This window comes from Oncorhynchus keta, chromosome 35 (genome assembly GCF_023373465.1).
Source record: "Oncorhynchus keta strain PuntledgeMale-10-30-2019 chromosome 35, Oket_V2, whole genome shotgun sequence".
Lineage (NCBI taxonomy): Eukaryota > Metazoa > Chordata > Actinopteri > Salmoniformes > Salmonidae > Oncorhynchus > Oncorhynchus keta.
In genome coordinates this window covers 29,811,058-29,826,939 of record NC_068455.1, presented here as the reverse complement: position 1 = coordinate 29,826,939, position 15,882 = coordinate 29,811,058, and the positions used below count along the sequence as shown (strand labels likewise).

General features: G+C 43.2%; 2 protein-coding genes across 3 annotated transcripts; one reads left to right on the top strand and one right to left on the bottom strand.

The window, feature by feature from the left end:
* Nucleotides 1–708: 708 nt before the first annotated feature.
* coq6 (coenzyme Q6 monooxygenase) lies at nt 709–11,512 on the bottom strand. The gene is made up of 12 exons (XM_035752277.2): nt 11,147–11,512; nt 10,640–10,774; nt 7,736–7,794; nt 5,936–6,062; nt 3,884–4,014; nt 3,667–3,774; nt 3,524–3,586; nt 3,320–3,427; nt 2,433–2,635; nt 2,011–2,126; nt 1,520–1,686; nt 709–836 (listed from the first exon to the last, which is right to left on the bottom strand). Exons 1-12 carry the CDS (start codon nt 11,343–11,345, stop codon nt 807–809), a joined length of 1,446 nt encoding a protein of 481 aa, XP_035608170.1. The 5' UTR covers nt 11,346–11,512; the 3' UTR covers nt 709–806.
* A 275-nt stretch (nt 11,513–11,787) lies between these two features.
* Nucleotides 11,788–15,472, top strand: fam161b (FAM161 centrosomal protein B). 2 transcript variants are annotated; one of them, XM_035752275.2, is made up of 9 exons: nt 11,788–11,966; nt 12,393–12,684; nt 12,791–13,299; nt 13,422–13,759; nt 13,858–13,979; nt 14,087–14,254; nt 14,365–14,464; nt 14,607–14,779; nt 15,046–15,472. In XM_035752275.2, the coding sequence occupies exons 2-9, from the start codon at nt 12,404–12,406 to the stop codon at nt 15,116–15,118; spliced, it is 1,764 nt and encodes a 587-aa protein (XP_035608168.1). In that variant the 5' UTR covers nt 11,788–11,966; nt 12,393–12,403; the 3' UTR covers nt 15,119–15,472. The 2 variants fall into 2 exon arrangements, with proteins under 2 accessions (XP_035608168.1, XP_035608167.1); XM_035752274.2 differs by having other exon boundaries at nt 11,788–11,999.
* The last annotated feature ends 410 nt before the right edge of the window (nt 15,473–15,882 follow it).

The following is a 15,882-nucleotide window of genomic DNA, read 5'->3' as shown; positions in this document are numbered from 1 at the left end:
TCCTTTGGGTGGTGGACCGTTCCTAATACAGTTCGACACAAACCAGTGCGTCCGGCACCTACAACCATATCCCATTCAAAGGCACTTAAAACATTTTTTCTTGATAGAGGGTGAACTGTCTCGCTTGTCTCAAAGCTTCAAAATCCTTCTTTAACCGGTCTCCTCCCCTTCATCTACACTGATTGAAGCGAATTTAACAAGTGACATCAATAAGGGATGAAAACCTTCACCTGGTCAGTCTGTCATGGAAAGAGCATGTGTTCATAATGTTTTGTGAAACTGGGATACAGGATATTTAATTAGTTTTTACCTTAACTAGGCAAGTCAGTTAAGAACAAATTCTCATTAACAATGACGGCCTACCTGGGAACACTGGGTTTACTGCCTAATTCAGGGGCAGAATGACAGATTTTTACCTTGTCAGCTCGGGGATTCGATCTAGCAACCTTTCGGTAGCTTAGTGGTTAGAGCGTTGGCCTAGTAACCGAAAGGTTACAAGATTGAATGACAAGGTAAAAATCTGTCATTCTGCCCCGGAACAAGGCAGTTAATGCACTGGTCCTAGGCCATCATTGAAAATAAGAACTTGTTCTTAACTGACATGCCAAGTAAAATCATTGTAAAAATCTAACCACTAGACTACCTGCTGCCCCGGAAATGCTTAGAAAAACCCAAAATCATCTTCACACAAAGAAAGACGCGCAGTAATAACAGAGCATAAAATAACTTTATTAATTTACACTTTTACATTCCATTCACAAAGTCATTGGCGTACCATCAAACTGAAACGGCAGGACCAGTGTGTGTCACTTGCTTGCAAACGCCATGATCTGAGCCTGGAGAGAAAGAACATGAACTCACAAATCTAAACATCCATTTTGTCAATTCATCCATACCTCTCCACAAATACAGGAATCCAACAGCCACGTATAGCACTAGCAAGTTCTACAAAAAACAATGACTAGCATCTTTCCCATCTGAAAAAAAGTGGCACTACAAACCTCTGTATACGAGATCTGTAAACTCAACATTTAATATGGAAAAATGTCAAGCATAACTTTGGGTCTCCAGAGAGAAATGCCTTTACAACCATTTACGGTTGCTTTGGTCTGAATCACTTAGTAGGGAATAAAGCCATTTCACAGAAGCGGTCTGTAATAAAAGGGGTGTGAAAACACAAGCCAACACCACTGTAACACATCCCCGGGGCCAGCCCTGCACCCCACCCACACACTTTCTGTAACATTACATTTGGGGCTAAACTCAGCTGCCGTAGTAGTAAGTTGACAACCATGTAAATTATAGGCAGAGCTGAAGTAAAAAGACATGTAATCAGAAAAAAGGTCAGGATCGGGTGGGGTCATGAACGAAGCCAAGGTGGGGCTTACTTCTGACATGTGGCCAAACCTTGGGAATGGAAGAAGAGATGGCTTCTACTTGAACAAGTGTTGTGGGTTCACTTTGACAAGGGACATGACATTCGAGAAAGGCGGGGTTAAAGAGGAAACAGCATACTAACTTTCATGGCTGGCAGTGCATTCGTGGCCTGCAGACCGAAGGTGCGTAAGACAACCATGGGGGCAGCGTTAGTAGAGTACAGTCGTTTCATCAGGTCGATGGCAGCCATCATGGGCAGGTTGTGTCGCTGGCGCTCTGTCTCATATTCCAACAGGTGCTGCATGGCCCCTGCACAACACAACACAGGCCGAGCAAAACACCAGGGGTTAAGAAATCATGGAGAAAAGAGTTTCTGGACCTGTGTACATTGTTAATGCGTTTTCTGCATTGGAGCTATTCAGAACAAATACAAATATTCACATAACAGGATTTCTATTTCTATGAACTGACCTTTCTGCCAAGAACTATATGAAAAAAAACATCAAATAAAGACTGTTCTTTTTATAATCAAGATCAACAGTAAGCGTCCCAGCCTGGGCTGTGGAAAAGAGCTTCTGAGAAACCACTGGCTACGGCTACTGTGTTTGGAGTCTGTTTAGGGTAGTCACTAACCCAGATCCTTCCCGTTAAAGGCCGCCTGGCTCAGGAGCTGAGTGAGGCAGGCCACATCCCCAAAGCCCAGGTTGGCTCCCTGGCCAGCTAGAGGGTGGACGCGGTGTGCTGCATCGCTGCAAAGAAAAATAAAGACCCCCGCCGTGTAAATCTAGTCACCTCATCTACAGGGTAGGATCAAAGCAAGCATTCCCTTCAAATAGACAGAAATAATTGGATAAAGGCATTCACCTTTTTTTTTTTTTTTGCAGTTGATAAGTATCTATTTTTTTTTTATATGATCCCGTTATACCTTCATAGAATAAGGGCATATAATCCTTACATTTACAAAATGCCAGGTCAAATATCAAGTCACAGTTTTCTAAAGCAAACTGATGTGAAGTTCAATAATGGCGTGTCCCCAGGGGTGAGTGGGGATTTACCCGATGAGTGCCACCCGGTGCCTGATGTACTCTGACGCATGGCCCATGCCCAGGGGGAACATGACCCGACTCTTCGGGCCGATCCCGGCCACGCTGGGCGGTAGCTGGCGTGCCGAGCCTGCAGACGGCATGAGGACTGACAGGGCAGTGCGGAACAGAGAGCCAGCAGTCTCCACCAGCTCACTGTGGTTCTCATTACTCCACTGGCAGAAAGAGACGAGAGAGAGCGAGAGAGAGAGAGAGAAAGAGATGGAGGGAGAGAGGAAGAGCGAAAGAGAGACGTAGAAACAGCAGGTAGAGGAAGAGACAGGGGTACAGGAGAGATAGAGGGGCGTGGTAGACAGAGATAAGAGAGAAGTTAAAGAAACAAACTAGAGGAGAAATGCAGAGTGAGTGTACTTTTCCTCACTAACAAAATGGTTTGGCAGCGTTACAGGACCCTTGCTAATTAAAAGAAGAGGCTGGTCAGGCCTGCTGTTGAATTAGCTTAGTTTAAAAAACATTCCATGCAGTAATGACCAACTGGCAGACCACAGGTTTAATTAGCAAACCAGGCCTGAAACCAAGCATGACAACCGTGGTGACCCCATCGGCAGGACCAGTAAAAATAGCAGGCTTGGGAAAGCAACTTTATGCTGGCAAAATGTTGGTATTGTCTACATGTATGATGTAGAGTAAACAGAAAACAGTGACAAGTGCACCCATTGGCATTGGCTAACCGGTTCATTGGTGCACTTGCAGCATGTTGGTAACAAGAGGATTTCCGTTCATAAAATGTACTATTCATAACGCATACAAATGTATCAGAAATCCATTTCTTTCTCTGCTGTATAAAGGCAATTGTTCCTAATCATTATCTGATTCGGTGGGGTCAGTCCGGGACTCACAAAGGCAGTGTTGATGGAGTCCACGAAGCTCTCCTCATCCAGCTGCAGTAGCTCCTCTGCATGGCGGTGGCTGGTCGACCACACCAAAGAGCTCTCTGTGTCTGACAACTACAGCCACAAGAGAGAAGGGGACGTTGGTTAAGATTAAGGGACAGAAAAAATCAAAGAGCTCAGCTGCACTTTGAACCTATGATACAAACTTACTGGTAACATTGCTATGGGGCCTGTTGGAAGGAACCTCTGCCAGGCAACATTGTTCTCTGTTGGCTATAGAAACACATGATAACAATTAATATGGCCTCCATGTTTCTTCATGAAATAGACAGGTTGTAAGATGTAAATCTCACCTCAGACAGATGCAGGACAGCCACAACAGCTGATTGGTCGTAATTCCACTTGACCGTGGGTATCCCCGCCTCCCGCCTTACCATCGAATTTGGCCCATCTGCTCCAATCTGCAAACCAGCCAATCACAGCAGTTACATCCTAGAGCATTATGTCAAAGGCAAAAATATTTTTTTTAAACATAAAAAATAAAAGAGTTACTACTCAGGATGGACTGACCAGTAGTTTGGTTTGAAGAGTCTGTCCGTTGGCCAGGGTGACCTGAACCCAGGGGATGGCGTCAGCTACCTGGTGGGACTTGGGCCAGGTGTATTTCACCACCTTGGATTTGTACTGGACCCTCACCTGATCTGAGAGACCGAACACAGAGAAAGGAAATGGTCTAAAGCAGAGCCAAGGGGATTTTGGGTTCACCACAGAGAATCATTTTTCACTAAACAAGGGGATTTTGGGTTCACCACAGAGAATCATTTTTCACTAAACAAGGGAATTTTGGGTTCACCACAGAGAATCATTTTCACTAAACAAGGAAGGGGCCAGTAAGTATTTTTCATCACAATTGGTCACACTAATCAAGACTTTGCTACTTGTACACCAGAGACTCTGGGTTCAGAGCTCTTTGGTGTGGTCGACCAGCCACCGCCATGCAGAGGAGCTACTGCAGCTGGATGAGGAGAGCTTCGTGGACTCCATCAACACTGCCTTTGTGAGTCCCAGGCTCTGTGACTACGCACAATTGGCATAGCGTCGTCCGCGTTAGGGAGGGCTTGGCCGGTAGGGATATCCCTGTCTCATCTCACACCAGAGACTCCTGTGGCGGGCCGGGCGCAGTGCGCGCCAACCAAGGTTGCCAGGTGCACGGTGTATCCTCCGACACATTGGTGCGGCTGGCTTCCGGGTTGGATGCGCGCTGTGTTAAGAAGCAGTGTGGCTTGGTTGGGTATCGGAGGACGCATGACTTTCAACCTTCGTCTCTCCCGAGCCCGTACGGGAGTTGTAGCGATAAGACAAGATAGTAGCTACTAACAATTGGATACCACGAAATTGGGGAAAAAGGGAGGTAAAATAAATTACATTTAAAATAAATTTTAAGAAGACTTTGCTACTTGTTTTCTCCAAAAAGGAAAAAAATAGAGTAAGGTTTGGCTGTAAGTGACTAAGGCAGTGGAAGATCTACAAACCACCTTGTAAAATACCACTGGTTTGCCTCTCTGGCAGGCACCAGCTGCCGAAGCTCACATTGACAATCTTCTTAAATGGTCTTGGCTTGCCGCATAGCATTGATTAATAGTGTTTATCTACAAGCAGACAATTCCACACTTTCCGCTTGCTGCCAGTAGTCGGTCATCCCAAACATGAAAGTATCTGGAATTACACTTGGCGTTGCCCACTTGGAGAGGTTCCCATTTGCAGATTGACTACTGGTTCCTGAACACGAGCGACAAATATTGGCCTGCAGTGACTGGAGAGCAGAGTTACTACCAAACTAGCGAACTTAGTGCACGCTTTTCATGTACTGCCTCAGAAGCAGAGAAACATCATGGCCAAAGGAAGAAAAAATTAAGTAGAGGACCAACATGATGCCTTTAAGGAAAACCTGTTGCCTGCAACCACACATCTGTTTAGTGCAAAATGTAGAAAAGCCCATTTATAAATATGCTGTTTTACAGTCGGACGCAAGGCAGTGCTAAGGTTTCCTTTCTGAACCTCCAAAAAGTCGGCCTAATTTCAACAACAACAGCACAACGTCAAATCAAATCAAATGTATTTATATAGCCCTTCGTACATCAGCTGATATCTCAAAGTGCTGTACAGAAACCCTGCCTAAAACCCCAAACAGCAAGCAATGCAGGTGTAGAAGCACGTCAGCACTTTAGCATCCTTAATGGCGTGGGAGCACATGTCAATGTGAAATAGGTCATTGGACAACTGCACGTGCCTTTACATGGCACCCGGTCTATAGAGTGCACTAACTGGCACACAGGAAATATGGAACTTGATTGAAATAGCAGGAAAAACCTGGATGTGTCCAAGAGCTGCACTGGTCTTTAAAAACGGACACTGGGGAAAATACAAATAAACAAAACACAGGGACAGGATGGAACAAATGTGGTGACATAACATGAGCTGCCAGACCCAGTGCTCATTAACAGGATGTCAATGAACTCAAGATCTCTTCTAAGGAGAGTCACATGACTACTTGTGCATAGTGAGCGTTTCATGGACAAATCATCAATGCAACTGGACTGTGTGTGGCGCTGCTTTTCTTACCAGAGAGATTCTCCAGCTGCTTCGTCAGGGCTGCCACAATGATGTTGTTCTCCACAATGTATGCCATCTCGTCCTGCAGGTTCTCCTTATCAAATGTAATCAGGGCATCAGAGCAGGCATCCCAAACCTAAATGAGAAATCAATTATCCCTGTGGTCAAGAACTCTATCCTTAAATGCATCCCCATTCCCTATATTAAGCCGGCCAAAGAGCCACAGCCTAATTGAACTGAACACATCAAATTTGTTCAGCTGCAGCCAGAGCTTGGCAACCACTACTTAAATTACCAAACTAAGATCTAGAAAGGTCAACAACACCCTTCTAGTTCTATGGTTGACTTAGGGAGCTTACTGATGCACGATGAAATGCCATTTGTGATGTGGATGTATGGCAATATTTTTGGCCCGACAGAACACTTTTGTTAACATTACCGAGCGGGTAAATATTGGTTATCCCCAAAAAGTTGAGTGTCAAAATAAAACACATAATTGAGGCACATCATTTCTGAGATGGTAAATGAAAAGACTTTTCATGTGACGTAGGGAAGTGGTTATGCTTATGTAGGACTCTCTCTCAGACCTTATCATTCAGAAGTAACACAGCTAAACTACCCCCCACCCCCAACATAAAAGTAGTGGGTTTTACCCTACAAAAAAAAAAAAAAAAAACACTAATGGTGGTGGGTTTCCAACTTGTGGTTGGCTGCTTGAAAGATTTAATGAAACCAAACTGCAAATTCCAAGGAGTTTTTTATGTTGGAGAAAAATATACTTCTGTTGATAAGGAATATGTTGCTATGTACTTATTGTCCTCTTTGCTCGGAGTAATCCCATTTGGGAGCTTTAAAACCTGCTTATCTTTCCACCTTAACACCCAGACAGAAGAGAGACCATTGGAAATGGCCTACTAATATTCAGGTTATTTTTCCTTCTTCAGTCAGTAGTTAACTAGAGAATGAAGATAGAGAATGAAGATTTTTTTTGGGGGTAACCTCAACGCGCTGCTCCTCTATCCTTGTAATATGCATCTGCAAACAAACAATCAAAAAAAGGAGCAGAGCAGTAAAGGAATTATGGAAGAGGTATATCACCATAATCACCATATTACATTTTATGATGACATCCTTGGCCATGAGAGAAACCCTGTGTTTTTTTCTTTGGTATAAACTGACCACATCTTACAGAAGGGACTCAGCCTGTACCCACAGCTGTAAAACAGGGTCACTTTGCTACTGACATCCACACATCCTGTCATCTTCCATCTTCTGCCTCCTGTTTGTCACATTCATCTTTAGAATTAGTACACACAGGGGATGAACGCCTAGTTGAAGATGCCAAATAGATGTACTTTTCCTATTAAATATGATCCTAATTAAATAAATAAATAAATAAATACTCTGCCATTGTGGCCAGAGGTGGAAAAAAAAAACATTTCACTAAGCCAGGGAGCTTTGATCATCGTTTTAAATTGACCTCCTGTCCTTTGGGGTTTGAGGCACCCTGGCATTTGCATGGCCTCTGAGGACATATAAATTGGGCAGAGGAATGAACAAAATGCATGTTTTAAACCGCCATTGGGGTTGCTTTTTCTTTGTTAACAATTACATGCTCGAGGGAAATGGCATTGTAAAGTACATGATTGAGTAGAGGTTAAATGGCAGGGGAGATACAATTTTCCTTTATATCCAAACAAGTTACTGATGCATGGAGAATGAGAGTAAGTATATAGCAGTATAACTAACGACCTAAATGGGCTTCTCAATAAAAAATAACTTTTGGGCTTGGAGTTTCCAAGAACTGACCTGCATCTTCTGATAGGGCTTACATCTCATGTTCATAATGTGATCCCATGCACCAACACCTGAAAGGCACACACAACATTTAAATAGAATACAAGATCTATCAAATATAGGGATGTTATGTATGAGGCGTAAAAGACCCATAATTACTTGTTAGAGGAGTTTGATTAAATGAGACAAGAACTCAAGTGGGCGAAGTCAACAAAAATATAAATGCAACATGTGAAGTGTTGGTCCCATGTTTCATCAACTGAAGTAAAAGATCCCTGAAATGTTCCATATGCAGAAAAGCTTATTCCTCTCAAAAGTTGAGCACAAATTTGTCTACATCCCTGTTCATGAGTATTTCTTCTTTACCAAGATAATCCATCCACCTGACAGGTGTGGCATATCAAGAAGCTGATTAAACAGCATGATCATTACACAGGTACATCTTGTGCTGGGGACAATAAAAGGCAACTCTAAAATGTGCAGTTGTGTCACTCAACACAATGCCACAGACATCTCAAGTTGAGGCAGCTTGCGATTGGCATGCTAACTGCAGGAATGTCCACCAGCGCTGTTGCCAGAGAATTTAATGTTCATTTCTCTACCATAAGCCACCTCCAATGTCATTTTAGAATATTTGGCAGTACATCCAACCGGCCTCACAACTGCATATTACATGCATGGCGTTGTGTGGGCAAGCTGTTTGCTGATGTCAACGGCAGTGGGGTTATTGTATAGGCAGGCATAAGCTACGGGCAACAAACATAATTGAACTTTATCGATGGCAATTTGAATGCACAGAGATACCGTGACAAGATCCTGAAGCCCATTGTTGTGCCATTCATCTGCCGCCATCACCTCATGGTTCGGCATGATAATGCACGGCCTCATGTTGCAAATATTTGTATACAAGTTCTGGAAGCTGTAAATGTCCAGGTTCTTCCGTGGCCTGCAAACTCACCAGACATATCACCCATTGTTTTGGATGCTTTGGATCGATGTATAAAACAGCGTGTTCCAATTCCCGCCAATATCCAGCAACTTCGCACAGCCATTGAAGAGGAGTGGGCCAACATTCCACAGGCCACAATCAACAGCCTGATCAACACTATGCAAAAAAAGTGTTGCGCTTGCACGAAGCGAATGGTGGTCACACCAGATACTGACTGGTTCTGATCCACGCCCCTACCTTTAAAAAAAAGGTATCTGTGACCAACAAATCCATATACACTACATGACCAAAGGTATGTGCACACCCCTTCAAATTACTGGATTCTGCTATTTTAGCCACACCAGTTGCTGACAGATATATAAAATTGAGCTTCCCTGGTCAACTGTTAGTGATGTTATTGTTAAGTGGAAACGTCTAGGATCAACAATGGCTCAGCCGAGAAGTGGTAGGCCACACAAGCTCACAGAACGGGACCCACCGAGTGCTGAAGCGTGTAAAAAATAATCTGTCCTTGGTTGCAAAACTCACTACCGAGTTCCAAACTCCCGAACAGCACAAGAGCGGTTCCCTGGGAGCATCATGAAATGGGTTTCCATGGCAGAGCAGCCGCACACAAGTCTAAGATCACTGTGTCCAATGACAAGCATTGGCTGAAGTGGTGTAAAGCTCGCCACCATTGGATTATGGAGCAGTGGAAACGTGTTCTCTGGCGTGATGAATCACGCTTCAACATCTAGGAGTCCGACCGTCAATCCCAGATTTGTCAGATGCCAGGAAAACGCTACTTGCCCCAATGCATAGTGCCAACTGTAAAATTTGATGGTGGGGGAAAAATTATAGGGCCGTTTTTCATGGTTCGGACTAGGCTCTTTAGTTCCAGTGAAGGGAAATCTTAATGCAACAGCATTCAAATACATTCTAGACAATTCTGTGCTTCCAACATTGTGGAAGGCCCTTTCCTGTTTCAGCATGATAATGCCCCCGTGCACAAAGCGAGGTCCATACATAAATGGTTTGTTGAGATCGGTGTGGAAGAACTTGACTGGCCTGCAGTGCCCTGACCCCCACCCCATCAGTTTTGTTGAATGGAAGAAAATCCCCGCAGGAATGTTTCAAAATCTAGTGGAAAGCCTTCCCAGAAGAGTGGGGGATGTTTTAGCAGCAAAACGGGGACCAACTCCATATTAATGCCCATGATTTTGTAATTAGATGTTCGACCAGCAACTGTCCACATACTTATGACCATGTAGTGTATGTATTCCCAGTCATGTGAAATCCATAGATTAGGGCCTAATGAATTTATTTCAATTGACTGATTTCCTTATATGAACTGTGACTCAGTAAAATCTTGGAAATGGTTGCATGTTGCATTTACATTTTTGTTCAGTATACATTCAAGTCAATTTAACTGGGCTTGACATAGCCATATCCAAATCACTTCCTTCACTTCCTTATTGACATGCAGCACATCATCAGGGTGTCCAAGTAAAACCCAAGGAGACATGAATAATAGTTGAGAGGATTCTATCAATGATTGATGTAGACTAGAGGCCAGATATGATCCCTGCTAAGCATGTGTGACTAGACAAGCTGGGCCTGATCACTAACCTACTTCCTGACAACCTTTTATACTGAGCCACACCACAAATAGGCTTAATCAGACAGGAAGCTGGCCACTTAAACATGAGCTCTTTTGTCATTGGACAAGATGTACTGTTCTTTTCAAACGGATAAACCAACCCTGACAAATAATAGACAACTACCATACGATCTACACACAACTCTTCACCCATACTGTACTTTATGAAGCTCATACTATTGCAGCCATGTGTATCTGTTTGCAGAGAGGTTCCCTAAATTTTTCTGATGCTATTGGCTGGTCAATGGAAAACAGAGATTCTAATGCCATTAGAGAGATTACTTTCTCAGGGAAGATGATAATAGTGTTTCGTAATATGGTTGTGTACCACTGAGGAGGGTGGCAGAGCCCGGGCTGATGGAGCTGACTCTTGTACTGTAGGCGTCTGGGACCTTGTCCATCACTTTCTTGTTGCCTGCTTCAAGCAAAAGAATCTTCTTCCCCTCCAAGTTTGGATCCAAGCCTGTCAACAATAACGAGGATGCATAAACTTGATTGATGCTCCGTCCAAAATGATAAACAGACAGATTAAAAGTTGTGGTGGGAGTAGCATTGATACAGCCTACATTTTGGCATCACTAGTGGTGCCATGAGAACAAGAACTTAAAGTTCCTCTGCATGTTTGTCTTAATTATACCTTACTTGTTTAGCAACACAGAACTAAGGCAAATGCTGTATGGTGTAAATCAGCAACAAAGCCACAACTGCAACTTAGTTGTGAGGATGAAGTCTGAGAATTTGCATCCAGCAGCGGAATGACGGCTCCTCCTCCTTTAGATGGGGGGCAAATAGGGGCAGTTTGACTGGGCAGCATCAGGAGATCACCTCGACTCACCTAAAGAACAAGCCATAGCGGTCCCAACCATCCCTCCTCCAGATATAATGACATCATAGAGCTCATTTTCATGTTCCCCGTGTTCTGCTGTGCACGTGAGTCCTCTGCAAATGATTCTTGTTTCTGAAAAACGGTTCAGAGCAACACACCGCCGCCCGATTCCATTGAAAGACAGTGCCGTTTTAGTGAGACTATGCATCTTTAAAACAACGTAACGACGTGGTACTCGTCTAACCCTTAAACGAACTCCAACTGTATTGTTTAGAATCAGAACGAAATGTTTCCCCTTGAATATGTCCTACTAATCGCAGCTGTGTCCATTCTATAATGCAGCCATGTTGTATATTTTGACATACGTAAGAGGCAAGAACTTCCTGTAGTGCTCAACCAATCAGAAAAAGGAACCGCACAAGTTTCACTTCACAACTTGTCCGCACTTTGGTGCTATTGATATTTAAACATAATTCCGTTTTATTCAGGAGGACAATGTAGAAGGAATAGTTAAGGCGCTTCTTTAATAAAAAAATGTGTTACAAATGTGTCAACATGATAGTGCCCAATCGAGATGACTGAGGTATAGATCGAGATACAGCAAGCGTTTACTTCAGCCAATCAAACATTAGAATGTACCAGGGGGTGGAGTCAAATATCTTAGCTTTGACAACAAGTAGCGAAACATCATCCAGTGATTCGAAGTTATTACTTTGTAACAGTCAATATATGATGTCGATACATGACAGTCTTTGTTGTGAAGCAGAGAAGCAAGAAGAGATGGACAACAATGGACAATAATTATAATAATAATAATCCACTGGAATAAGTATGCTGTAGTTCTAAAGTGCACGAGCATCAGGTTATATTTTCTATTTTACAATATTCCAAAATTGTCATCTCAATATGTATTGTAGTTATGCATTGTGTAACAATACACATTTTCTGCCCTAAAACAGTTTAGCATGTAGCCTACTATGTTAACGTAGACATATAATATGACTTCTCTGGCAATGTTTTGGAGAAGCAGTTTGGTTGCTAGGGCAACCCTTGCGTAGGCTCACATCATGCGCTGCTGGAGTTTTGCATAACTTTTCATGATATTAATTATCATTAATTGGTCAAATGTGGGACACAGTTCTGTGTAAATTAAAATGTCTGATCTAAACAAGGGTTTATCTCACTGTGGGAGGTGTTTTTGGAAAAGGTGTTTTTGAAATATAAAAATGTCTTCCCTTTTTCCTTCTTTCCATAGCTGTTTGGTGAATGTTGGGTTCAGGAGGACACACTGCTGCTAGGATGCAAGAGCAGAGGAACATGGCTGACCTGCAGGCTTTTCTGGAGGATGGCCTGAGTTCAGAGCTGCTGCTTCAGCACCAACTGCAGGAGATGAAGGAGGCCCACACGCAGCAGCTGCAGGAGACAGAGAGGAGACAGAGAGAGGGCCTTGAGAAAAGGATCCAGCAGAACTCTATGCTGTCAGCAGGCTTTGACAGGAAGTCTAGTGCTGACAGACAACTGGACGAGTTTTTCAGCTCTCAGGCCAGGTATGTCAAGTCACCCAATGATGCAAATAAGTTATCACAATATATATGTTTTGTAAGTCTCAAATATCCTATTGTTCTATGTTAAATAAAACAATCTCAAATGTAGGGGACCGAGGAAATCCAGTTCCATGTCTGAACTGATGTCAGGTAGGAGGTCTACCTCGAGGAAATCCACACAGCTCAGGCAGTCAGGGAGGTTTTTCACATCTTCTGCAGCCTGGGCTTCTGCCACAACTGTTTCACACAGAGGACCACAACATCTTCAGCACCAAGGCCCAACAGAAACAGAGCAGCTCCAACAAAGCAAAGAGGAGAAAGAGGAGGCGGAATGTCAGAGGAAGTTTCGTGCTGTTCCTGTGCCTGGCCATGTGTTTTTGCCCCTCTATGATGAGATGACGCAGGTGCGGCAGAAAGAGAGGAAGGAAGGCCATGAACAGAGGAGGGACTTCCTGCTCTCCATGCAGAAGCCCTTCAGCTTCCTGGAGAGAGATGAGAAGAAGAGAGAGAAGCTGATGCAAATGATAAGCACAGTGGCACAGTCTCAAAAAGCCACCAATGTCAGGAAACCAGTACCGAAAGCAATCAAAGACCATGCTGTCTCTGAGCATTTAAAAGGTGTGTTGCCTAAATAATATATCTCCAAAGATCTTGCTTAGGTGCAGTAAATTGTATTATAAAAGTATTATAATCCTCCCTAAATCTTATTTTTTTCTAATTAAATTCTGTATGCTCTGTAGAGGAGGAGCTACGCAGGAAGGTACGCATTCAGCTGAGGGCCCAGGAGACTTTGAGGAAGTCCACAGCACCTATAGAGAACCAAACTCATACTGAGAATCCGGAGCCACGCACCGCCCAACGGACTAAGAAGGAGGTTCTGGCCTTCCTGGATCAGAAGCCTACCTTCCAGCCAAAGACCAACTCCCAGGTCCCTGATTTTGACAGGCTGCACAAGGCTTTTCAGAGGGAATCACTGAAGAGGGCAGAGAGGAAAAATGTTACCAAGTGTCAGCCCTTCCACCTGCGGACGTCAACTCTGCCTTCAAGACCAAGCAGAAGCAGCTCTGAAAAAGAACAGGTGAGCTTACTGTAGAACTCTGCAAATAGAACTTGAAATGAAATTTCTCTTTCTATCTTTGGAAATGTTTTGTTTCCTTGTGTTATTTTTGTCCTTAGGAACCCATAGTCAGTGCCGTTTTGAAGAGAAGCAATTCCTTTGGAGGCTTAACATCACTGTCTACAGATACGCTTCCCACCTACATCACAGATGCAGCAAGGAAACGCTGTATGGCCATTAGGTAAAGGGGAACTGTGAACTTCATTATCAGGTGTGTCTGTCTCAATAAGTAAAGATACAGGACATAGTCATACTCATCTCTGTCCTGTCCTCTCCCTGGTTCATCAGAAAGTCTGTGGAGCAGAAAGAGAGCAAGGAGCAGGAGAGTGCAGTGTGGATGCGGAGACATAGGAAGAGGTCTCAGGCCATGAAGAAGACAGTGGCTGTCCGCGCCAAGGTCATGGACCCTCATAGCAGCCTGAAAGAGGTGTATCATGAGAAGCTGAAACAGCACCGGTGAGTACTGGGAAATTCCTCAGATGAAAACAGAAAAGAACAGACTGATTAAAGAGTTGTTGATCTGTACTTAATGTTGAATTAATGTTTATGTGGCTCTGTACATGTAGGGAGGCCGACCAACAAAGGACGAGAGAGTATAAGAAGGAGCTACAGGATATAAAGGCCAGAGTAACTGTCCGTCCTTACCTGTTTGAACAGGTGTCCCAGGTAAACTATGGGCTTGCATTGACCTGGAAACTCATTTTCTGGAATTGCAAACACTTGAGAAGAGCCTTTAAGCGGTCAACTGTTGTATTATTTACTGTTGTGCACCTTGTCTATTCCCTGGCCTTTGATGGAATTGCTCTAGAAAAACGCCAAGGCTGACGCGGAGCGTATATACAGAGACAAGCTGAGGGAAGCTGGTTTGAATGAGCAGTTTGTCAAAACAAAGGGAGAAGAGTTTGGAACGGCACCCGTCTTCATATTGGATAACAACGACGATGTTGATGACCAAAGTGTTGAGAGTGACATGGAGAAAAGGTACCTACAATGACAACAAGTTTGTGTCGCAGTGTCTTCCAACTAACAATTAGTTTTAGTCATACAATATCTAATGCCAATAGGAATACCACTGCAGCTGGAAATCCACAGACGCCATGTGTTATAGTTCTATATACAATGTTGCATTACATAATACTGTGAGACTGTTGTAAAGTATTTAGTGAAAAGAAGACAAATACTGCAGTCAAGCAAAACTTTGATGCAGTTACAATATAGACATTTTCTAACCGACATGTCTGATTTAGGGATGGAAACGTAGACGTCGGGGAGGAAATTGAAGAGGTAGAGGAAGAGAGCGTGAAAACCAGAGTGGAATAAATGCATTGATGAAGAAGGTAGAATGTCATAGAACTCCATATACAGTAGCTATTCTGCTTCAAAGAGCACTATGTTCTAAAATAATTGTAGTGTAGTTTAACTATGTTGACCCAGTCTTGGACTGTCTGACATGTTTTGTCATGATTTATGATATTTCTAAAATGGGGATATCTGGCCTCTGGAGCTGTTAAAGTTATATTAAATGGAGCAAATGTGAGCAAATGAATAAAGGTTTATGGAACTGTATATGTTTATAAGTAATTTAGAATGTTATATGTTGACATTTTGCATGGCATATTAAATGTTTGGCCGCATAATATTTCAACCTTATTAAAACTGAATATCAAAGGCTTATTTGGTTTAATGAAATTCATTTAACATGGCATTATAGCGGAGAACTCCTTGGTAACCAGAAGAAAAGTGTTTGAAAAACAAAAATAGGCCTACAATGTTGCGGATTCTGACCCGTCCTGGTGTAGTTAGTATATCATACCTCACTGAGAAATCAGAGGGCTGACAGTGGTCCCAATGACATTGCAGTACAGTAGTACATATTCAATCTGTCATGCAGTCTAGTTGTATTCGTCAAACTCCGTTTGAGCAAGACCATAAATAATTTGTCAATGGACAGGTCCGACAGGGTCACGCACCTGGCACTTTTCCTATTTTGTTGCCTTTCATCCTGTGGGGGGGGTTGTATCATTTGAATTACACAACATGCCTGCCACTTTGAAGATACAAAATATTTTTTATTGTGACACAAA